At 54.2% G+C, this 23,193-nt stretch overlaps 1 protein-coding gene across 1 annotated transcript in view; it reads left to right on the forward strand.

The window, feature by feature from the left end:
- Positions 1 to 19,744: 19,744 nt before the first annotated feature.
- CST8 (cystatin 8) overlaps positions 19,745 to 23,193 on the forward strand; it is a 10,768-nt gene continuing 7,319 nt past the window's right edge. The window contains exon 1 of the mRNA XM_007100514.2: positions 19,745 to 19,972. Within this exon, the coding sequence (XP_007100576.1) occupies positions 19,745 to 19,972 (228 nt within the window). The remainder of the gene's footprint in view (positions 19,973 to 23,193) is intronic.

A 23,193-nucleotide genomic window follows, 5' to 3' on the forward strand; every position in this document is an offset into this window, starting at 1 on the left:
GGTGGGGTGGGAGTGGGGGATGGGGGATGGGAGTGGGAGTGGGGGATGGAGGTGGGGGATGGGGGTGAGGTGGGAGTGGGGTTGGGGGTGGGAGTGGGGGATTTGGATGGGAGTGGGTGGTGGGGGTGGGAGTGGTGTTGGGGTTGGGGAGTGGAGGCCAGAAGGTGAGGGAGGCTCCCTGTCTGCGGCTCCACCTTCTCCCTGAAGCCGGGCCCGGGGTCGGGGGAAGGGGCTGTCCGCGGTCTGCAGGAAAAGGTAAGGGATGTTTCATTTGGTCAAGGATATTTAAAAATACAAGATACCAAAATAGAAGGGATCCAAGTTTCTGATGTGTTAGCTTAGCGGTTGGAACAGGGAGAGAAGGAGAGGGAGGCAGAGAGCAGGTGAGGAGGGAGACGGAGGGGAGGCAGCGCCCCAACATGAAAGCCCAGGAAGGACCGGCAGCGCAGAGTGGAGCCGATCGCAGGCCTCAGCTGCCAGAATCACTGCCTGGATGCTGGGCTGAGGCCCCTTGTGAAGTGAGCCGGCCTTGACCACGTGGCCACTGTGGGTCAGGCCTGGCGGGAGGCAGCAGAGGCAGACAGGGCGTGATCTCGTGGGGCTGTTACGCTGGTGGTGAGAAGCACACAGGCCCCAAGTTTTCGGGTGAGATTGTGGAAGACCTGGACAAGAGCGGTCAGTGTAGGACCGCAGGGCTGAGGGGAGCAGGGGGCGGGGAAGCACTCTTCATGATGGGCACTCCTGGAAGGACCCGGCCAAGTGCAGGTTTGGGAACAAGAAGAGCGGGAAGCCCCGGAGAGAACCCTGGACCGGGGTGAGCCGCGAGTGCCCGACGGGGCCAGCCTGAGGGCTATGGGCCCGTGTCTCAGGGAAGGAGGTTCAGAGAGGCGGGGGTGCAGGGTGGGCGTGTGCCAGGGCTGGGTCAGGATGTTATCCTCGGAGGAGCAGGGACTCACGGGAGGAGGTCGCTCAGCTTTGTCCAGCATCTCTCTGGACCCCATGGGGGCAGTGGGCTCCACAGCTTGGGGGCAAGTTGGGACCAGGGTGCAGGAGCTGGGCACTGGATGCCAGGAGGCAGAGGAAGAGCTGCTTCTGAGTCGACTTGGAGGTTGACGTGGCGTGTAGGGGGGCCGGGGTCAGGCACAGACCACAGGACTTTGTCCTGAGCAGTTGAGCAGACAGCAGAGTGAGGGGCGGGGGAGACAGGAAGATGGCCGGGCCGAGTCTGTCACAGTCAGTGTTCCCGAGGCAGTTCTGCGAAAGAAGGCTGTGGGTTACAGAGCATGAGGGTGGGGAAGAGGGGGGACCTGATGGGAGTGTGGGTGTCCTTAGCACCTGGCTGTGCAGCGCTTTCCCACCGATGCTCATACCTCCCCCGCCCCGGATACTTTGTCTGGATTAGTTGTTGTCCAACAGTCCTGAGCCCAGACCCATTCTTGGCCCGGATGGCCAGCCCCAAGCTGGCCCAGGTCAGCGGGGCTCTGATGTGAGGGTCCCCCGCTGCAAACACTCCTGATGGGACTGGAGGCCGGCCTGCTCCCTGCACAGACAGCCCTGGCTTCCCTCATGGGCCCTCATTTCCCGACCAGCTGGCCCTTTGCTGGGCTGTGCTCAGCCCTGGACCTGTGGAGGCTGAGGGTCCCTCGAGCATCACTGAGGACTCAGCTGCCACCCCCGCCAGGCCCTAAACCCGTCTTCGCCCAGGGTCCAGCGGCAGTGCAAGGGGCTGGGCGCGCGCGCGCGCGCGCGCGTGTGTGTGTGTGTGTGTGTGTGTGTGTGTGTGTGTGTGTGGAGCTGGTGGCATCAGCTGCAGGCATTCCTGAGCCCCTAAAGAAGCCAGCTTTCTAGACAATTCCAGGTCAGGGCCGTGCTCCTCCCTATGGAAGTTTCTGGTGACATTCCTCTCCATGTTGGAGTTCTTCCGAGTTTTCACGACCTCTCTGTAGGGGATGAAATCCTATCTTGTGTTAACCTCTTAGAGAAGCTGATGAACACACAGAGCAGCACCCGGTTCACAAACATCCACCTGGATGAAGGTTTACAAGGTGAGCCCTTTGCTGCTGCAGCTGCCCCAGGAGAGACAGAGCATCCAGCCCCCAGCCCCCTGTCCTGGTCTGGATGCTGCCCCCGAGGGACAGGGCAGCTCTGAGGGCGGCTCGGTGGACAAGCACCCCCGTCTGCCTCCCTACAAGGAGCCGTGCGATGCCCTCCGTGTGTCTGGCTGATGCGATTGAGAGCAGGGTCTCGTGTCAGGTGTGCTGTGCGTGTGCTCTCAGCACCGGGGACCTACCTCCCGTGACCACCCCCCTCCACCACTGGCATGTACTGGTGATGTGGCTCCCGGGTACCTGCCACCAGGCGGAGTGCATCAGGGAAGAGTCCAGGGCTGCTGGAGCTGCACTCAGGGACATCTTTATGTTGGTTATGTGCTTGCAGAGAAATTACACATGGTTTGTGTGTATTATTCATGTGCATCTTGTAGTTTTTTGCCCACTTTTCTACTGGATTCTCTGACTTTCTGTTTTCTAATTTCTCCTTGACAGAACTGGACAATGATATATTTAATGGACCTGGAGCTGGGCCGCACAATTTGTAAAAAATACGACCAAGACATTGACAACTGCCCCTTGCAAGAAGGCCCGGAAGAGAAAAAGGGTTGAGAGTAAAATCAACCCAAAGCATCACAAATCTGAGAAGGAAAAATCACATCAAGGAGGGTGTATTAGGAAAACACACAGTTCCCGTGCATCTCCTTTATTCCCCACACTGAACACCTCGCCGCTGACCCTTCTGGTCACCGAATGTGTGGGTTTTTTCCCCCACCAAACAATTCTCGGCGACACCAGTTACCTACCTGGAGGTGGCATCAAGTCTCACAGGTTAAGGGCTCAGGCCCACGAGACACTCCGACACATTCAGATGCCAGTCGCAGGGAGTAGGTCCCCAGGCTGCCCACAACTTCTGTCCAATTGACCACAAATCGGAGGTTCCCATCTCCCTCTCTTCAGGTTTGATGAATTTGCTCGAGTGGCTCACAGAACTCAGGGAAATACTTACGTTTCCCATCTTATTAAAGGATAGGGTAAAGGATATAGATGAACAGCCGGATGCAGAGATACACAAGGTGAGGTGGGGGTGGGTTCTGAGCACAGGAGTTTCTGAGGACCGAGGTGTATCAACCCTCCCCCCAATATGTGGATGTGCTCACCCACATGGATGCCCTGAACCCCACACCATCAGGATTCTAGGGAGGCTTCCTCACGTAGGCAAGACTCTCCCGAGCCCCATCATGGGTCATCATTGGTCTTTCTGCTGACCAGTCCCCAGCCAGGAGCCCACCCAGAGTCACCTCAGTAGAACAAAACATGCCCCTGGTGTTCTTATCACTTAGAAATTGACAAGGGATCCAGGTGTTCTATGCCAGGAATACAGGCAGAGACCAATATACGTATTTTCTTTATCTCACAGCATGCCGAGGGGAAGGTGCTTAGGGAAGTCCTCAGGGATGACCCTGGGGCAGAAAGACAGGGCCTGGCCCCTCCCCGCCAGGTCCCAGGGCTCCCCCTGTACAGAGATGCTCCCAGCACAGCAGCAAGCTGGGCCCAGTGCTCACAGCCCGGCTGGCCCAGCAGAGAACCCCACAGACCCCCATGGGCCCTCCCCTCTTGGATGGAGCCTCCATCCAAAGCTGGGCCCCAGCCTCCCGCTTCCTGAGAACTCGGGTCCAGGAAGACGCTGTTCTCCCTGTGGGCCTCTCCTTCCTTTGCTCCGATTCCTCTGGACAGGAGGACAGTTTAGTTTGCTGGTCGCGCCACCCCTCCCTCTGGTCTCCTGGGCGGCAAGGAGGAGTCCTGGTCGGTCAGACCGCTTGTCATCACCCTATGAACTGACATCTGGTCTGTTGGACTGAAACCTTGGAGATGGGCCTCAGTCAGGCTGAGGCCCTCAGTGGGACTGGGGTCTCCCCGGACCCCAGCCTTGGGGCAGCCTCTCCTTGGGGTGGGTTTGCAGCTGCAGCTGATGGCGGGGTGGGCACCATCTGGGGCAGTCTGCTGCCTCCCCCAGGAGCTCACGGGGCAGAGACCCTTCAGGCAGCGACACGTGCCCTGGGTGGGGGGGACCCTGAAGGGCAGGTGATGGCCCCACCAGGCACCCTCTCAGGAGCCCCTGCCTTGATGGTGGAGACTTGAGCTCTGGAGCCCAGCCCCAGGCCACTGTTTGATTCTGCTTTTCTTTCCTCTTTAGTTCTTAATGCACCTTGAGCTCCTGGTAAGTTCTTCCTGCTAAGCGCTCTCATTGTTACATTGTTCTGATTTTATGTCTTACATAAAATTACTTTCTTCAGGTGAGCTGCACTTTCATTGTGGACTCACGGCCATGGTTGACCCAGTTCACCCTCCTGAACAGCACCTGCCAGCAGAAATGGGGGGAGGAGTTCCCGGCTCCCACAGCAGCTCCTTTTCTCCTGAAGAATGAGAGTCTGGAGTCCTAGGTCTGCGTGGCACCAGAGCAATTAAAGGCATCTCAGAGCACATTCTGGGTCCCTGTCACTTTTGCATTCTCCCTGATGGTTTATTTCCATGGATGTTGCTGCCGTCGACAAGCGATGGAGAATTTTACCATTGTTGTTCTCACCTTGGCTGTGGGTGCAGGGTGCTGAGTCAATCAAACTCCTCAGCTCATGGGAGGGTGCCCTTCCTGGTTCTTGCAGGCTCCTCATGATTGGTGTGTGTACTCATTCATTCATTCATTCATTCATTCATATATTCTCCATTTGTCCATCATCTGTCCATCCATGCATCCATCCATCCTTCCACCATCCATGCATCCATCCACCCAGGCATCCATCCATGTATCCAGGCATCCATCCATCTTTCCATCATCCATGCATTTATCCCTCCTTTCATCCATCCAAACATGCATCCATTCTTCCATTCTTTTGTTCCTTCACTCTCCAATCTCTCCAGGGCCCCATCCATTCCACTCAAAAAGAACCCAGACAGTTTTGCCAGGCGACAGCCACCTGTGTCCCTTCTGTGTCCATCCCTGAGGCCAGATGCACAGTGAGTGGCCCTTCTGCGGTGGTGGTGGTGGGTTGATGCCCGGGCACAGGGGTGGGAGGTGGGTGACAAAGATGACAGAAGGCTCTGTCCTCTGTGGATCCCCATGGGGCCATCTGCCCTGGAGCTGCCTGACTGATGAGAAATCTCCTCAGGGCCTCTGGGGTCAGCTCAGAAGATGGCAGCTCCAGTCACCCCCTCCCCTCCTGCTCCCTGACCCCTGTGTTCCCCCATCGGCACCCAGCCTGGCCTCCATGGCCGTCAACACTGATCACTAGCCCTGGGACAGGCCCTGAGGTGACCGAGCCCCCCATGAGCACCTCTCTCTTCCCGGGTCCTGGTGGGGGCAGCCCTGGAGGGGCCGAGGGGCGGGGGCCTGGGGCCCTAAGCAGGACAGAGAGGCCATGGGACGCTGTCTGGAGGAGGACTTCAGAGGGAGGGGCTGAGGGGTCTTCCCTCCGCCTTTTGAGTTCGGGGATCTGGTTTGCGTGTCCATGGTGGTTAGTCTATCCTTTCCTGGCCGGTTGGTTCCCTTGAAGTGGTCATCAGTGCTGATTGGACAGCATTTCCCAGGAACACCGAGGACAGCTCCACCGGGCAGGTCACAAAGACAGCGGCCCGGGTCAGTTTTGGCTCCTTGTCCAGCCTGTGTGTAGAGTCTGTAACATCTTCCCGCCCTGATAGGGGCACGTACACACTGACAGGGTGAGTCTTATGGTCAGCAAAGCCAGCCTGTTGCCCACCCTTGGCTTAGAGCTCTTAGCTCTGTGGTCGTTGCTCTGGGCTGCATGCTGGCCCAGGAAAAGCAGCCCTGCCCTGAGGGCCGGCGGGCTCTGCTCACAGGTGAGCATCTTCAGCCCAACCCCCATTCCCCTGGGCAAGGCCTGCCATCTGCTCTGTTTCATTTCATTCTACCTTGGCAACCCCAGTGGCTTCATTTCACTCATGTGCTAGAGACCCACTCCCCCCGTCTCTGCTACCTGATGTCAGAAACACACAAAGTCCCCAGCTGGTTGGCACCTGTGCCCAAGATTGGGAAATGCTTTCTAAGGAAGCCCAATATTTCGAGGTGTGTGAACCGCAGTGAGGATATTTTGTTGGCCCGCATCTTGCCTCTGGCTCCCGCTCTCTGGGAATATGGGGTTAAAACCATGGCCCCTTCACCGAGCTGAGGCTCAGGGTCCTGGGCCGTGTGAGGGTCTTGGTGCGGCTGGTGAATTTTATGCCCTCCACTGTTGTCATTGGCGAACCCACGTTAGCAGGTTGGGGACGATGGCCCACTCCCTAAGGTCAGTCACAACCAGGAGTGTCCTGTCCTGTGTCACCGTGTCCTGGAGGAACCACTCCAGATTTAGCCTAGTCACTAGTCATCCCAAATCAGTAGGGAGTGAAAATATACACAGTAGAAGCACGCAATAGAAAAATGGACACGTATTTTAGAAATTCTTGATTTCCACAAAACCCAGAATGTTTTCTGGGATTACCTGGTTTGGAGAAGCAGGGCCCTTTGGGATACACATGCTGAGACTCCTCCTTAATCCAAGTCTCAGCACTGGGGAATGCATGCAGAGGCAGCAGGAAAGGATGAGGAGGTAAGAGAGAGAAATTCGGGTGATTTAAGGATAGAAGTTGAAGTACAAACATCTGTAGAACTGCGAACCTAGGAACACCAAAGGAAAAGAAAAGGAAAAAGATAGAAATATTTGAAGAAATAATGGAGAAACATTTTCCAAAATTAAAGGAAGACACAAGGCAAAGATTTTGTATCAATTAGCTCTTGCTGCGTAAGAAGCAGCCTCAAAATATCAGTGACACATAGCAGTAAGCATTACTCCTTCCTGACAGGCATGCAGGATAGGGGGATTATTATGTTCAGAGCAGCCCAGAATTAAACTTCTCTAGGTAATATCAACGTGTTGATGGTGTGTGTGTGTGTTTGCACATGCTTGTGAAGTTCAAAGGCTTATGAGAGTGTTAGGGGCATAATAGTTGGTTCTTTTACAAAATCAACAACAGTAACCACATATTTCTACAAAATATCCAAACCCTAGAAATATCGCTTCAGTTTGGTGAATTTTGGTGTACTGATCAGCACAGAAATGCTGCACTACAAACCCCTCTTGACCTCTGCAGTGCATCACAGCAAGAGTCCATTATCAAGTCATGGGTCTGAGGCTGACCCGGAGGCGTGGCTGTGTGGCTTCCCTTCAGATCAGCACAGCTGGGCTCACCCTGGAGTGGGAACAGGTCTGTTCCACCTGTTCTGGGGCCCCGACTAGGTGTTGTCAAACAGCTGGACCTTTTTTTTTTTTCTTTTTTCATGGTATGCGGGCCTCCCTCTGTTGTGGCCTCTCCCGTTGCGGAGCACAGGCTCCGGAAGCGCAGGCCCAGCGGCCATGGCTCACGGGCCCAGCCGCTCCGCGGCATGTGGGATCCTCCCAGACCGGGGCGCGAACCCGGTTCCCCTGCATCGGCAGGCGGACGCGCAACCACTGCGCCACCAGGGAAGCCCGCAGCTGGACCTTTAATAGTTCCCAGACCAGGTTGCCGGATGCTAGGAGCTCCCACACCACGTATTCTCGGGCTAGGTGCCCCCAGGGCACCCCTCACCATGAGAGACCACCCGAGAGTAGGAGGACTCTTCACACCTCGTCCTGACGCTGTCAACTCCGCCCCCACAGCACAGGTGGAAACCGGCCATGTGCCAGGCCCACCGCAGTGGGAGGCTGGGAAGTCAGGGCAAAGTGTGCAGATGGGCTAGTCTTAACCAGGGAGGGCTTGAGGACCACAGTGATGCTTCCGTGTGCAACAGTTGGTACCATAACCTTGAGTGGACAGCCCAGGTCCCAGGGCTGCATGTGCCATGATGGATACTCGTCTTTTCCCAAAGTACAAAACCCAGCAGAACTGGACATGTCAGGGTTGCGGACACTGGTGATGAAGCTCTGAGTAAAGGCAGGGATGAGATGCACAACGTCCAGAGTGGGGTCACAGGGCAGCTGAGGAGTACATGTCAGAGACTGATAACATTCCAGCTCTCGCCTTGGGTGATGGATTCATGGGTGTCCATTGCATCATACAGCTATGCGTGGACCAATGCGAGGAGTGCCAAAAACCAAGACAGATGATGTTTAAGCTGACTTTGGGCAACTAGGGTTCATAAGAAAAAAAAAGGCGAGCAAACAAAAACCTCAAATGCACCCTAGAGTCAGACAAAAGTCCAGCACGTGCTTTAAACTTGGTAGTTCATGGGGAAAGGGCTGAGGGGCAGCTGGTGGGGTTACTCCATCAGCCCAGCCTTGGAGGACATGGGGTTGGGGGGCTCCATGCACTGATGACCCTCGAAGCGGGCTCTGCATCTGCCGGGTTGGGTCTTGGGGTTTGCCCTCCATGACGCCCCGGCCTGAGGGGCCCAGTAGGGCCTCGGGCGCCTGCCAGTCTGCATGGGCTCCCCTCCCGAGGGCCCTGCCTCACCCCTGTTTCCCTGGGTCATGGGAACCACTGAGCATAGGGGAAGGCCTGTCTGCTTTACATTCTCGGCCATGACAGAACTGAAAGGGGGACCAGGTGCCCTGATCCCACGAGGCACGTGGAGGCCCAAGGAAGAGGCCGCTGTGGGCTCTGGAGCTTAATCTGCCCCCAGAGCGGGGTCTCCCCTGGGTCAGACCTTGTGCTATGGTGCCTGAGGCCTCCTGATCCCAGGGGCAGAGGGGCATGTGTGGCTAAATCCCTAGAGGTGACAAATTGTCAGCCCTCAGGCCCGGTTCCTCTTCGATCTTCTGCCATAAGCACAAGAACTGCCCTTCGCTCTAACCCCGTTTTTATTTACATACCATCATACCGTTGCTAAGGTTATTTTCCTTGTTTTCCTAATTATTGAAGTAATGCATATATAATATAGAAAACTTGAAACAATATAAAGAAAAGTCAGAAATGAATGTTTTTTCATCAAAGCAAAAGCATTTCTCACTCAGTCCACAAATATTGACATGTTCTCTCTGTGTTCAGCCTGGCTCCAGGCTCTGGGGGCGTCATGATGAGTGACTGGAAGGATTCCCTACCCTTAGAAAGTCTGTTTTATTTCTCGTGAGGAAAGACAGGCAATAAAGATATTCTCCTTTTGATGTGGTAATCCCCACCGCCCCACAGAGGGCTGAACGCAGTGGGTACTCACAGCTTCTTTCTGGAAGCCTCCTTTGGCCTGAGGCCCCTTTCTCCTGGGTCCCGAGTGGATGGGTCACCGGTGGGAGATGAGGGGGACGCAGCTGGGAGACCCCCTGGCAGAAGCAGCAGTCTTCCCCTTGGGGGCCCTGTGAATTGGGAGAATCTGTGTTTCTATTTATGTAAATGTCAACAGTGGTCGCAGATCTAGAGGGGTGAGGACAATAAGGCCTTCAAAGGAAGCTGCAGTGTTCACATATGTCTGTGGGTGCACGTGTGTGCAGGTGTGTATTGGTGTGCGTATGCAGCTGTGTGTATGGAGAGAGATGGAGGAGAGATGGGGGTATGTGGAGAAGGAAGTACACAAACAGAGATGATAACAGGAGATAAAACTTCCTCAAAGAAAGTAATCATTAAAAATAGGTGTGTCTGAGGGGGAATTCCTTAATGGATAGTGTTTTAATTTCACAGGGTGAAAAGCTTGTGGAGATCAGTTGCACAACATTGTGAATATACTCAACACTACTGAACTATACACGTAAATGGTTTGGATGGGAGATGTTATATGTATTTACCACAATTAGATTTCTTAAAAATAAATAGGCTGTTTTAAACGTGGTGTTGGGTACAATTCGGGAGACCAACTGTGTTTCCAACATTCAGGGCTTCACCTCAGGGCCTGGTGGGTGGCGGGGATTCAGCATTCCTGCCCCAGACAGAATGAGGCCTCGGGACTCAAAGGCCACTTCTTTTGTCTCTGGTTCCTCCAAATTAAGGTCTCACGGTTGGAGACACCATGCCACCTGGGGTGACAGGGGACAAGTGGTATTCACCTTGCAGAGCCCTTGCCTCTCCTCTGATTGTCTCTTCCCCCTGTCAGCCCCCCTAGTCTCTCTTCCCAGCCCACCCACGTGTGCCCCGCTCTCCTCCGACACAACTCCTACTCTGCCCCCAACCCCGGGAGCCTCCCCCAGGTAAGGGCCCAGGATTTGGATCTGGAACAGGCTTAACATCACTTGGACCTAATACACTTATCCTGATTAAAAACTACTCTTCCCCTCAGGCCAGGAGGGCTCCATCCAAAAGTGACCCCCAGATACCCTGGGGGGATGCCCCCTGCCGCAGCAGCAGACCCACTGCCCAGCCCCGGTGCCCAGGTCGGACCACAGCTGCGCATACCCCCCTGCTCGCGAGGCACATGTAGGCGCCGTAGGAAACACAGCCTTTTGGGACCAACCTCTTGGGGTGGTCCTTCCTTCCGGACAGTTGGGTGGGAACCGCAGGAATCCGGGGTCTGCAGCAGGCGGGCAGGGCACAGTGTGGGGCTAGCCGGACGTGCTGGGGGGCGGGGTGACTGCCGCCCGGCTGGTACAGGTGTTCCTCCCACGTGGACAGAGATACCCCGTACAGGCCTCTTTCTAAGTGTGTGTTAACTGATATCAAAATTTAATCTAACTTCACCTCTTTTCAACCTGTCTCTCCAAGTCTCTTCTTTTCATTTTCTCTTTCTTCACATGAAATAAGATGCCAGGCGGGCCTCGCTTTCCCTTGCTGGGTTTCATGTCCTTTCTGCTGAGATGTTACTGGAGTCTCTCTCTCTCTCTCTCTCACACACACACACACACACACACACACACACACACACACACACACATGCTCACTTCCCCGGTGGGAGGTCAGACCTACAGCCTCTACTCCATTCTGCTGAAGGCCCCCTGCACCCTGAATCCAACACTGTCTGCCTCAGTCTGGGACGCAGGAGCAAAGGGGCCCTGGAAGGCCACAGAGGTCAAGGAAATGCTGCCCAACAAGACTGGCCACGTGGCCTCGGAGGCTGCCCAAGCTCAGGACCGGTCTGGGGGTCCCGCCCTCTGCCCTGCCCCTATCCTGCGGGGACCCCAGGCCTTTCCAGCTGGTGACCAGTCACGGCCATCCTCTGCGAGAACAAGGAATCCATTTAGCCCAGTCCTGCACCGGGCTGTGGAGACCCCGCAGGCCAGTGGGAAACGAGGCCAGAGCTGCCAGGACCAGGGGTGGGTGCTCCGGGGATCCCCTGGGTGGCAGCAGCAGGGAGCTCAGGGCCTCCAACCTGCGAAAGGGCCAGGTGGGCTGTGGGGAGAGTGCAGCCTGGTCCTGGTCTCAGAGGTGTAAGCCACTGTCCCAGCTCTGCCATGTCCACTGGGCGCCGCACCACTGACCACACCCCAGGTCTGCTCGCCTTGACCCAGGCCAGCGTGGGGACTGCCTGGCTCCCAGGCCCTGCTGGACTGAGAGCCCATGGGGAGGGGCACAGACTCATCACCCGCGTGCGCCTAGCGGGTGGTGTTCCCCTTTCTATGTGCTAGGTACATGTAGACACAGTAGGTGCATTTCTAGGGTCTCCAGAGGAGTCAGGGACAAAGGGTCAAGACGCGGACACTGGAAGTGTGCAGGGCGGCCACCAGTGTCCACCCTGCACAGGGGATTGGGGGGTGGCCACGTGGGAGCTCTAGGATGGACCCAGGCCAGCAAAGTAGCTGTTCCCCACCGACCCCGGGAATGAAATAGCAAGGCTGATCTGCTTCCAAGGCACATGGGATAAAGATCTGGGTCCTCTCCCGAGACCAACGGACTCAGCCAGGGGAGAGGAGAGAAAGCAGAAGTGGGGCTGCAGCCGGAGCAGAGGCCCAGGGGGTGAGACGGGCCTTCTGCGGTCCAGGGGTCCCTCGCCCGCAGACTGCTTTCCTTGGTGAAGGGCACTCCTGCCAACCTTCCTCACGTCCACCGTGGAGGGTTCCCCGATTCATTGGCAGGTCCTGGACGGAGGCAGGCCGCTGCACCGGCCTGGCCATAAACCCCTCCTGTCTCCCCTCCTGGCGTCTCCAGTCTCAGCCAGGGCCACCCTGCAAGTGTTGTCCCAAAACCAAACCGAGCAGGACATTTCCCTCCTCCCATAGTCAACGGCCCGTCAAGTGCACTTGAGCATACCTGGCACAGAAGCCCGTCTCTGCCCCAATCACCAGGCTCCTGATGGACGTGCAGGGCCAGGTCAACGCACTGCCATGGATGTCACCTAGGGCCAGCCAGAGGCTCTTCAGCTTCCCCCCGGGGAACCATCCTCTCCTGCAGACTGACTGGTGTGGATCATCTGGAAGGAGAGGCAGCTTGCAGGGCCTGGATGGCGCCTCTACGGGCTTGTGACCACGCCGGTGGGACCGGACAGTGCCTTTGTGCGCCCACTGCGCCCCGAGCATTTTATGCCCACCTGCTCTGCCCACCCACGGCCCACCTTGGGCCCCCTGCCCACCGGCGGAGACTCCACACGGGCACTCACGCACCATGTCCCCACCCTCGGTGGGGCTGCCCCCCATGACGGGCATCCTCCTGACTCCTGGCTGCATGTGTGGGCCCAGGCTGGGCCGTGGAAGGATGGGAGCCCAGGAAGCCACGGGGAACAGAGGGCAGAGGGGCCCAGGACAACAGGGCACTCGCAGAGGAGCTCGGGGCCAGGCTTGGCAGGGGGCAGGCCGTCTCCCCACAGCGTTTTACGGTCTCTGCGGGCAGATCCTGGCTACCTGGGTACCAGTCCCAGCTAACAGCCTCCCTTCTTGGCATGAGCGTGTCTGAGTACGAGGAAACGAGTCTCTAGTCCTGGCTGAGTCACGGAGCCCCCGGCCAGGGGAGCGAGTCCAGGAGCAGGGTCGGCTGTGTGACTACCTCCCGGACACCAGTATGTCTGAGCCGTAGGCTGCTGGCACCTCAAGGGCAGGGGTACAGCCACAGGCCAGCACAGAAGATGGAGTTCTTGTCCCAACGCTGCCACCTTCTAGTTCAAAAGCCTCACGGTGTAACTGGGCCTTCAGTCTGTTAGCCTTCATCTTGGAGGACAGAATGCCTGCTGGGTCGGTAGGACCAGGCGATGTGCTGGGTCAGCTGCATGTACGAACGTTACAGCGGGGGAGGCTGACGGTTCTGCTATCCATGTGCCGACACAACATTTGCAGGTTTCTGCTGGGGTCAGGCCGGCTAGCGGCCTTAGGGACAGTTGGCAGCAGAGACCTGAGCCCTGGTCTCTGTTGCCTCCTCCCACTTTTCACAGTCAGCCTTGTCCCAGCAAAGAGTTAAAAAGCATTAGTTCTAGGGTCACTTTTGTTCTTGGGCTGACACAGGGTTTAATTGTTGCAACTTCAAAGTAGGCCAGGGACAAAACAGAGACTTCAAGGCTCTTGCCCAAAGAACAGAGGGTCCATGGACCAGAGGATGGGGAGGGCTTGGGTCTGCGAGTCCCCAGCTCTTATCTGGACACTAGGCGTGCTGGCAGCGTTTACCCTTCCTCCCGTGAGGACAGGAACGTGAACCTGGGGGCCTTTCTCTGGGAAAGAATTGCCAAGGGCAATGAACTGGTCTCCGGCTCCGCATGGTCTCCCACCACGGACACTGCAGGGACAGGCCCCCGAGCTGTCTGACTTGATGGGCTCAACCCGAGGTGTGCACACGCCCAGTGCCCAGCTTGCTCTGCTTCCAGAACCCTGACTGCACCTCCTGGCCGGGACCCTCAAGGCCTCAAGGCCAGCCCCCTGGACACACGCAGAGAAGCCCCTTCTGCAATCACTCTCTCACCCTCACCTTGCCCGTGGAAAAAGCAAGAATGTAGGACTGTGACCATTGCCAAGATGGAACTGGCTGTGTGGTGGACCTAGCTTCACCTTGCTCAGTGTCACAGCAAACTTCACCCATGAGAGAGGCCCAGAGCCAGGCCGCAGATCAGGGGATTGCTCCAAAGTGCTGGGGACTGGACCATGGCCTTCCTCTTGACAAAAGGGGATTTGTGATGAAATGAGGGTGATTTCTGCAGGATCTTTCCCAATTCATCCATCCCTGGAGCAAGACTTAAGGGCGTTGCTATAAGAAGAACTGCCAGATGAGAGGAACCAGGCAGGAATTAGGTCACACAGCCGGGCTGAGTGCGGGTGAGGACGGGCAACTTTCCCAAGCTAGGACTGGAGCCAGGTGTCTGGCCCTCGGCGGTGCCCCCTGTGAGTCCAGATGGGCTGGGCGCCGTCCTAGCTTCTGTAGCCCTTGCTCAGCTCCTGCCTTGGCAAGCGGCCAGCAAATGTGGCTATGGAGAAAGGTGATGGGGCTTTTTTCCTTCCAGTCTCTTTGCTTTCGAGGGTGTTGGCCTGACCGTAACAGGGCTCCCTCATGGCGGAGTTTGGGCCTCAGCTGCACAGCCTTTCATGGGGGCCTCTCCCAGGGAGAGATCTCGGCCTCCCCGCCTCCAGCAGACCCTCAATCCTGCAGGTGGGGAATGACTCTAGGTGGACGGTGGAGAGCTTTGGGGGAGGGTGGTTCAGAGTGGAGGGACAGAGGCCTGAAGAAAGGGGAAATAAATCACCAAACAACTTAGCTCGGTAACGCTACCTGGCCCTACAGCCCGAATGGCTCCAGAATTTCTGCCGAGGAGGGTTCACCTGTATCGATCCGGGTGGAAGAGGAGTCCAAGACTCGTCTTGATCTGCTTCCCACGGTTTGTACAAGAACGACAAAGACGCAATGGTCCACATGAAGGAGCGGAGAAGATGCTGACGGCCGGAACTGTGGAGTGACAGGGGCCAAGGCCCTCGGCTGACCCCTCGGCACCCCCAAGCTTCTGACTGGGACCCGTGTCGGTGTGATCCCCCCCCCTCCCCAAGCACCGCCTCTGATACAGGTTGTGAAGCTCTCTCCACACCAAGTACCCACGGGGTGTCCCTCCCCTCCACCTAAACCCTGCCTAGGATGTCGAAACTGATCTGTGCCGACAAAGTTAGTGAAGATGCCATTTTGTAAACAGTTGCGTTTTTCCTCTGTCCAACCCAAGCCTGCTCTCTCCAGCTGAAGGTCCAGGATAGGGGCAGTCTATAAAGACAGAAAAATTTAGGTAATAACTACTGTTATTAACTCCACCCAAGAAAAAAACTGTGCCTCCATGCCCTTTTGTGTATGTAGGCAAATATTTCTGTGGGACAAACTCCTGCATGTGGATGTGTTTAGGACTATGTAACTTTGAAATGTTTAACAGAGATTGCTAAATCACCCTGACCAAAGACAATGGATTCCTACTCTACCAATGCTGATGAAGGCACCTTATCAACCAGACACTGTCTTTGTTTTTTAACTTTTTTCCAAAGTGTAGGAGAATAGTGACACTTCATTTGAATTTCTGTTGTTAAGGAAGCTAAGCATATTTTCACACATGTATTAAAGACATTTATATTTCTTTTCCAGTGACTTCTGTGTTGATTACTTTTCTCCAAGTTTCCTATTGGATTTTTGTCTTTTTAAAAATTACTTGCAAGAGCTCTCTGATATTATGGAAATTAAAATGTTCTGCGTCACATTTGTCAAAGTCTAACCACTTGTCTCCCTTCATACCCACTAGGCTGGCGATCATCAAAAACAGAGATAGAGGGACTTCCCTGGTGGTCCGGTGGTAAAGAATCTGCCTTCCAAGGCAGGGGACGCGGGTTCAATCCCTGGTCAGGGAACTAAGATCCCACATGCCGCAGGGCAACTAAGTCCACGCACCACAACTACTGAGCCCGGGCGCCTCAACTAGAGAGCCCACCTGCCGCAAACTACAGAGCCCACGCGCTCTGGAGCCAGCGTGCTGCAACTGGAGAGAAAATCTGCACACCACAACTAGAGAGAAGCCCGTGTGCTGCAATGAAGATCCCACCCATCCGTCGCAGCAAAAGATCCCACATGCTGCAACTAAGACCAACGCGGCCAAAATGTAAATAAATAAATAAATACAGAGATAGTAACCAGTGCTGGCAAGGACGTAGAGGAATGGAACCCTCATACACCGCTGATGGGAAGGTAAAATGGTGCAGCCACTGTGGGAAACCATCTAGCAGTTCCTCAAAAAGTTAAATACAGAGTTCAGGTAACCCAGTAATTCCACTCTGACCTGTATACCAAGAGAAATAAAAGCATATGTCCACACAAAAGCCCAAATATGAAAGTTTGTAGCAGCGTTAGTCATAATAGCCAAAAAGTAGTCAAAACCCCCATCTCCACTAATTGGTGAATGGATAGATGAAACACAGTACACACATACACGAAGGAAAGTTATTCAGCGATAAAAAGAAATGAAGTAGCAATTCATGCTGTAACGTGGATGAACCTTGAAAACAAGCTAAGAGAAAGCCATACACCACAAGACATACACAGTGTGATTCCATTTATAGGAAATGTGTAGAATAGGTAAATCTATAGAGAAAGCAGATTCGAGGTTGCCTAGGATTGGAAGGAGGTGGGGAGATTGGGAGGGTATTGGTTCAGCCTTGCTGGGAAAAAGCCGATTGTGGTTTTGGATGTAAAACTCTGTGAAGATGCTAAAAGCCATTGAATCGCACACTTAAATGCTTGAATTGTATGATGAGAATTATATTTCAGTAAAGTTGTTTAAAAACCACCCTGCCCCTGCAGCGAGCCCCGTGCGCCCCACCGGCCCTCTGGCCGCACCCCTAAGGCAGCCAGGGTGAGAAGCACCAGCAGTGCCTCCTGGCGTCCTGGTTCCTACCGCCAGGGGTAGAATGAGATGCTTTGTTCGGGGCAATAGCTTCTGGAACAGTCAGTATCCGCCATTGCCGATGACCCCAAAGCAGCTGGGGTGAGCCCGCTGCGGGGGATGGAGGGGAGTGGGCCCGTGCCCAGAGGGCCCGGGGGCTGTCTCCCCTCCGTACTCCGTCAGTGGAGGCCTGAGGACCAGCCCAGGACTCAGCCCGGTGGGTCCACAGCCATCGCAGTGTCAGCACCCCGCCCCCACCCTTGAACTTTCCCTGGACCAGCTGGGTGGGCCCCAGCCGATTCCCAGGGAGAGATGTGGGCTGTCTCTACTTGTGTTGAGTAAGGTGCCCGGGGGGCGGGGGGTGCAGGGAGGGCTGAGAGAGGCCTCAGCCCAGGCCACAGTTTTCAAACGATTCACGGGGCCAAGAGGGGAAATGGACTCCCTTCTGGACATATTATATGCTCCTATCTTTGGCTCCCTTTGAGCCGAGACAAGTGAGGAAATTGTCTTTTTCTTTCGGATTTTAAAAGCAGCCGCATAGCACAGGGAGATCAGCTCGGCGCTTTGTGACCACCTAGAGGGGTGGGATAGGGAGGGTGGGAGGGAGGCAAACACAAGAGGGAAGAGATATGGGGACATATGTATATGTATAACTGATTCACTTTGTTATAAAGCAGAAGCTAACACACCATTGTAAAGCAATTATACTCCAATAAAGATGTTAAAAAAATAAAAATTTAAATTTAAAAGAAAAAGAGCTTTTCCCATAAAAGGGAACTTAACCCTTTGCCAAATATCTTCCAAATAACGTAGTGTTCCCATTTACCTGTTGACTTTGGGAGGCGAGAGCATGTGAGAGTGTGTGCCGCACAAAATGTGTGGCCAGATTGATGGTTCTCCTCCATCTGGCTTCTGTGTTTTCTACAAGCTCAGAAAGGGCTCCTGATTTCCAGCCCAAGGATTCTGTCTCACACATTTGACCCTCCAGCAGGTGACTCTCAGGTCTCATAGACCCTGTCTGGATTTTATCTTATGGATCTCAGGTAGGAGCCTCTTTGGGCTGATGTGTATTTTATCCTGGAAAGAAAAGTAGTGATTTCCCAACTTCTGAGTTCTTGGGAGCCCCTCTCTGTGGCCGAGCCAGGCCCCCAAAGCAGAGTGGGATGGAGTCTCGACCGTCAGGGCAGCCTGACGTGGGACGAGAATCACACACAGGAGAGGAAACCGGACAAGGGCAGCCTGCCCGGGACAAGGCTGGAGATGGGGAGGAATGGCTGGCGGGCCAAGGGGGATCCGCCCTCTGTCCATCCCACAGAGGCCCATCACGCCTGAGTCTGTTGCCAGCCTTTGGCTTCGTGTCCTCGGCACCACCCCTGGCCTCCCGACCCGAGGGCCTCTGGCCCCAGGTCCCCTGAGGCTGGCTCTTTGGTGTCTCTAAGACTGAGGGGCCACGTGACAAGACACTGATGGAAACAGCCCTGGAGATGACTTCACTTCCAGCTGCCCACATCCAAAGCGCAGAAATTTAGAAAGTCAGGAGCCAAGGGACAGGAGCTGGGACTCAGCACTTGGGGCAGTTGCTGGGGGCTCCTGGTGAGCCTGTGGACTTCTGAGGGCAGAGGGTCCCCTGACAGAGGGGCCGGTCACTTGGACAGCATCAGTGGGGCAGGGCTTACATCACAAAGGGGCAACAGAGGTGACCACTGGCAGGGAGGGCAGCTGAGGGCAGACGCACCCTGACGCCAACAGACACCCTGAGCAGATGTATGGCTGTGAACTGAGCGTGCCAGAGACAAGCGGGCCACGGGCAGGAGCCACCGAGCTCGGGTCCTGAGGAAGGAGAGAGACCGCCTGCGGCCGGCGGCCAGCTCAGGGCTCGGCCACAGCAGCGTGGAAAGGAGCTTTGTGCTCAGGTGGGTCCCAGGTTTAGCAGTGCTGGCTGGAAGGCGGCCCAGGGCAACCGTCCCGTGTGTCTGGGCGACTGCTCCAGAGGCCACGGAGCGGATCTGAACGGCTCCAATCCCACGCGTGTCACGTCAATGCTGCCGTCGCGCGGAGGCCGGGCAGGAGCGGGCAGGTTACCACGGGCCAGGCTGGCGGGCGGAGGGGACCCGGTGTCCTCACGCATCAGCCTCCCCACAGGCCCGTCTCTGGGAGGCACATGGGAAGGTCGCTTCCCGCGGCCTGGGTTTGGTTGGCGATTCCTGGCAGAGGGCACGTGGGTCAGAGCGGTGTCCTGGGCGGGCAACCGAGCTAAGACCCCGGGAGTGTTCGGTGCTGGGTGTCTGTATCTAGAGCCTGACGGACACCAAGCATCTCTTGGTTGGGCCATCACGTCCTCTGTTCAGCTTGGACACTCTGTCCCCACTTCTCTGTGGCGAACGCAACCCACGGACCCTGCTTTGTGCCGAGTGGCTTTCTCCTTGTCTGCAACTGACACATTAACCGCTGCCTCTGCCTCGTGAGCCAAATCCTGGTGACCTTCTGTGGCAGAAGGGATTCCTCTTAGGCAAATGCACTTTACAAGCCGTGATCCCTCCTACGCGTGGGTGAGACTGAGGCAGGGCAGCCCTGGTCTGAAGCAGACACGCAGCCCCGTGGCCGTTTCCTCCTGTGTAAAGGGTTTTGCAGCCCCACGGGTCTCTGATGATGAGAGGCCACAGAGCACGTGCAGTGCCTACCAGAGGGCCCAACCCAGCTGGCCGGAAGGACAGGCGTGTGTGTGTGTGTGTACACGTATGTGTGCATCCCTCCCACACGTGAGTGCACAGAGGTGTGTGTCCTTCCAGAAAGGAAGCATCCAAGATGGGAAAATGGACTGAATTGCACATTTCGCAGGCGGCTTCTTTTTTGGGCAGACGATGTTAACTGCTGTTCTCCCCTTTCCGCCTGCAGCAGAGCTGGGAGGGGCCGGGTGCAGAGGCAGCAGGGCCCGGCCAGCCTTGCAAGGACAGGAGGGACTCGGCCGCGCCCCCTGGGCTGAGGTGCCATGGCCAGGCTCCGCCCCGGCCTGCTGTTCCTCATGGCCACGGTGGCCCTTGCGTCCAGAGGTGTCCAGGCCTGGGGTTCATCGAAGGTGGTGAGGAAATTCCAAGACGTCCCCGAATCCTACGTATACGTGCAGCAGGCACTGTGGTTCGCCGTGAAGGAATACAACAGGGCCAGCAAGGACAAGTACACCTTCAAGGTGATACAGATTCTGAAGTCCCAGGAGCAGGTTGGTGGCTTTCACTCCCCGTTCTCTGTCCCCACACTCGCCTTTGTGGCAGGGCTGTCGTCCGTGGAGAGCAGCTGAGAGACACCTGGGCCAAAATTTACGAACTTTATTGTAGGGGTTTTTGGAAGAAAGTTAATTAAACTTCCTCCTTTATCATTCTGGGGTGAAACATAATATATCCATTTAAATAACTTAAACTTAGTTATAGTCACATCAGAAAACACACGTAAGAGCCCAGAAGGGCTCCTGAAGGGGTCAAGTTTGGGACAGCTTGAGCTGATATCATCAACCTAAGTGGCTACAGGGAAGGATTATAACACATTTAACAAGTGAACAAACTCCACATCCAGCTTTCACTGCAAAAAGGAACCAGGGCAGAAGGGAAGGCTCTTTTTTTTACAGAAAAATGCCTAGTTAGAGATGTGAAAGAATATGAAACTAGAAAATCACCTTTTGCGACCACCGTGGTAATAACTAACTCAGGCCGAAGATTAGCAATGAATCCTCCACACGGTGTGGGGGGAGAGGGGGAGGGGGAGGAGGAGGGAGGGAGGTGGACCGCTGTAGGGATTGTTTGTTCATTAATTACAACCAGGACACATGGGACAAGTTGACACCGTCCGTGTACCTCTGATGTGACATCACTGCAAGGACACAGCGTTGCCTGTATACGGTGTTCCTGCTCCGAATGCCCGAGGGTGATCTCGAGGGACAATTAGACGAGTCCGTATTATGCGGCATTCTCTAAGACCGCTTAAAAATATCAGTGCTGTGAAAGACGGGGAGAAAAGAAGGAAACGGTTCTCATTAAAGGAGCCTTAAGAAACATGACCTTAAATGCGAGATGTGATCCTGTATTGTCGCTTGGATTTAAAATTGTACTGTAAAGGATGTTCTTAGGGCCGTTGGAGGGATTTGAACACGGACCATGTCTAAGAAGAGTGCGTTGAACCAGCGCTGTGTTTCCTGAGAAAGAGGGTTGTCCCGAGGTTTATGCAGGAGCCCGAGATGGGAGGTGGAGGGGTGAGCACCGAGAGGGGTCGGCAGAGGCTGAGGGGGCCCCACTGGGCCCGGGTTACGTGTGACACCGGCCTGACCTACACCTCTGCTCCATTCCTCCTCCACTTGCCCCATCTTCCCTCTAACCTGCGCTGCCCACCCTCCAGCCACTGTCAGCCTGCCTCCTTTTCCTGTTTTCTTATGTGGGCAGAAGTTTCACTCAGTGTCTGGATCCCCTAAGAGGCCGGGACACCTGGCTCCTGGCCACCTAAACAGGCTGTGGGCCCCGGGCTCCTCCTGGTTCCCCGTGTGGCCCCAGTTGTGTGGTTTGTGTTTTTCAGCAGCGACACCTGGGCCAGGATGTGCGTCCCCAGTGGGTGGCTGAATTAAAACATCATGGATGTCGATGCCCCAGGGGCCTCAGATTTGGTACCTGTTCTTAGTGAAGTGCCCGTCTTTCCCAGGATTAGTCCACTTTCTTGGACGTTTTAATCTGTGCTCTCCATTTACACAAATAGATATAGATGGTTCTGCTTTAAAGGCAGGTATTTAATAATAAAATAAACCAAAGACCCACAAAGCTCAAGACTAACGTATCATTTCATAGTGTTTGCTACTTCTTTTCACAAATGTACACTTTTTGTGTGTGTGGTTTTCTTTTTTTGTTTTTGTTTTTTAACCAAATAGCACCATTTATTAAAAAGAGCATTATTTCTACACTATACCACAGTGTCACCCCTGCCAAGCATGAGGTAGTTCTGCAGATGTAGGACTCTTTTCTATTCTATTAAGTATTTTTTTAAAAAATTTTTAAATTTTATTTTATTTTTTTATACAGCAGGTTCTTATTAGTCATCCATTTTATACACATCAGTGAATACATGTCAATCCCAATCTCCCAATTCATCACACCACCACTCCCACCCCTCGCCGCTTTCCCCCGCTTGGTGTCCACACGTTTGTTCTCTACATCTGTGTCTCAATTTCTGCCCTGCAAACCGGTTCATCTGTACCATTTTTCTAGGTTCCACATATATGTGTTAATATACAATATTTGTTTTTCTCTTTCTGACTTACTTCACTCTGTAGGACAGTCTCTAGATCCATCCACGTCTCTACCCAATTTCGTTGCTTTTTATGGCTGAGTAATATTCCATGTGTAATATGTACCACATCTTCTTTATCCATTCATCTGTTAATGGGCATTTAGGTTGCTTCCATGACCTGGCTATTGTAAATAGTGCTGCAATGAACATTTGGGTGCATGTGTCTTTGGAGGTGGATCAAAAAAGATCTTGCCGTGATTTATGTCAAAGAGTGTTCTTCCTATGTTTTCCTCTAGAATAATTTTATAGTGTCCAGTCTTACATTTAGGTCTCTAATCCCCTTTGAGTTTATTTTTGTGTATGGTGTTAGGGAGTGTTCTAATTTCATTTTTTACACGTAGCTGTCCAGTTTTCCCAGCACCGCTTATTGAACAGACTGTTCTTTCTCCATTGTATACCCTTGCCTCCTTTGTCATAGATTAGTTGACCATAGGTGCGTGGGTTTATCTCTGTGCTTTCTATCTTGTTCCATTGATCTATATTTCTGTTTTACTGCCAGTACCATATTGTCTTGATTACTGTAGATTTGCAGTATAGTCTGAAGTCAGGGAGTCTGATTCCTCCAGCTCCGTTTTTTTCCCTCAAGACTGCTTTGGTTATTCGGCATCTTTTGTGTCTCCATATCTGTTTTTGTGCCAGTACCATACTGTCTTGATTACTGTAGATTTGCAGTATAGTCTGAAGTCAGGGAGTCTGATTCCTCCAGCTCCGTTTTTTTCCCTCAAGACTGCTTTGGTTATTCGGCATCTTTTGTGTCTCCATACAAATTTTAAGACTTTTTATTCAGTTCTGTAAAAAATGCCATTGGTAATTTGATAGGGATTGCATTGAATCTGTTTTCTGTGCATTAATTTTGTATCTTGCAACGTTACCAAATTCATTGATTAGCTCTAGTAGTTTTCTGGTGGCATCTTTAGGATTCTCTATGTATAGTATCATGTCATCTGCAAACAGTGACAGTTTTACTTCTTCTTTTCCAGCTTGTATTCCTTTTATTTCTTTTTTTCTTTGATTGCCATAGCTAGGACTTCCAAACCTATGTTGAATAATAGTGGTGAGAGTGGACATCCTTGTCTTGTTCCTGATCTTAGAGGAAATGCTTTCAGTTTTTCACCA

The sequence above is a fragment of the Physeter macrocephalus genome, chromosome 14 (assembly GCF_002837175.3).
Source record: "Physeter macrocephalus isolate SW-GA chromosome 14, ASM283717v5, whole genome shotgun sequence".
Taxonomy (NCBI): Eukaryota; Metazoa; Chordata; class Mammalia; order Artiodactyla; family Physeteridae; genus Physeter; species Physeter macrocephalus.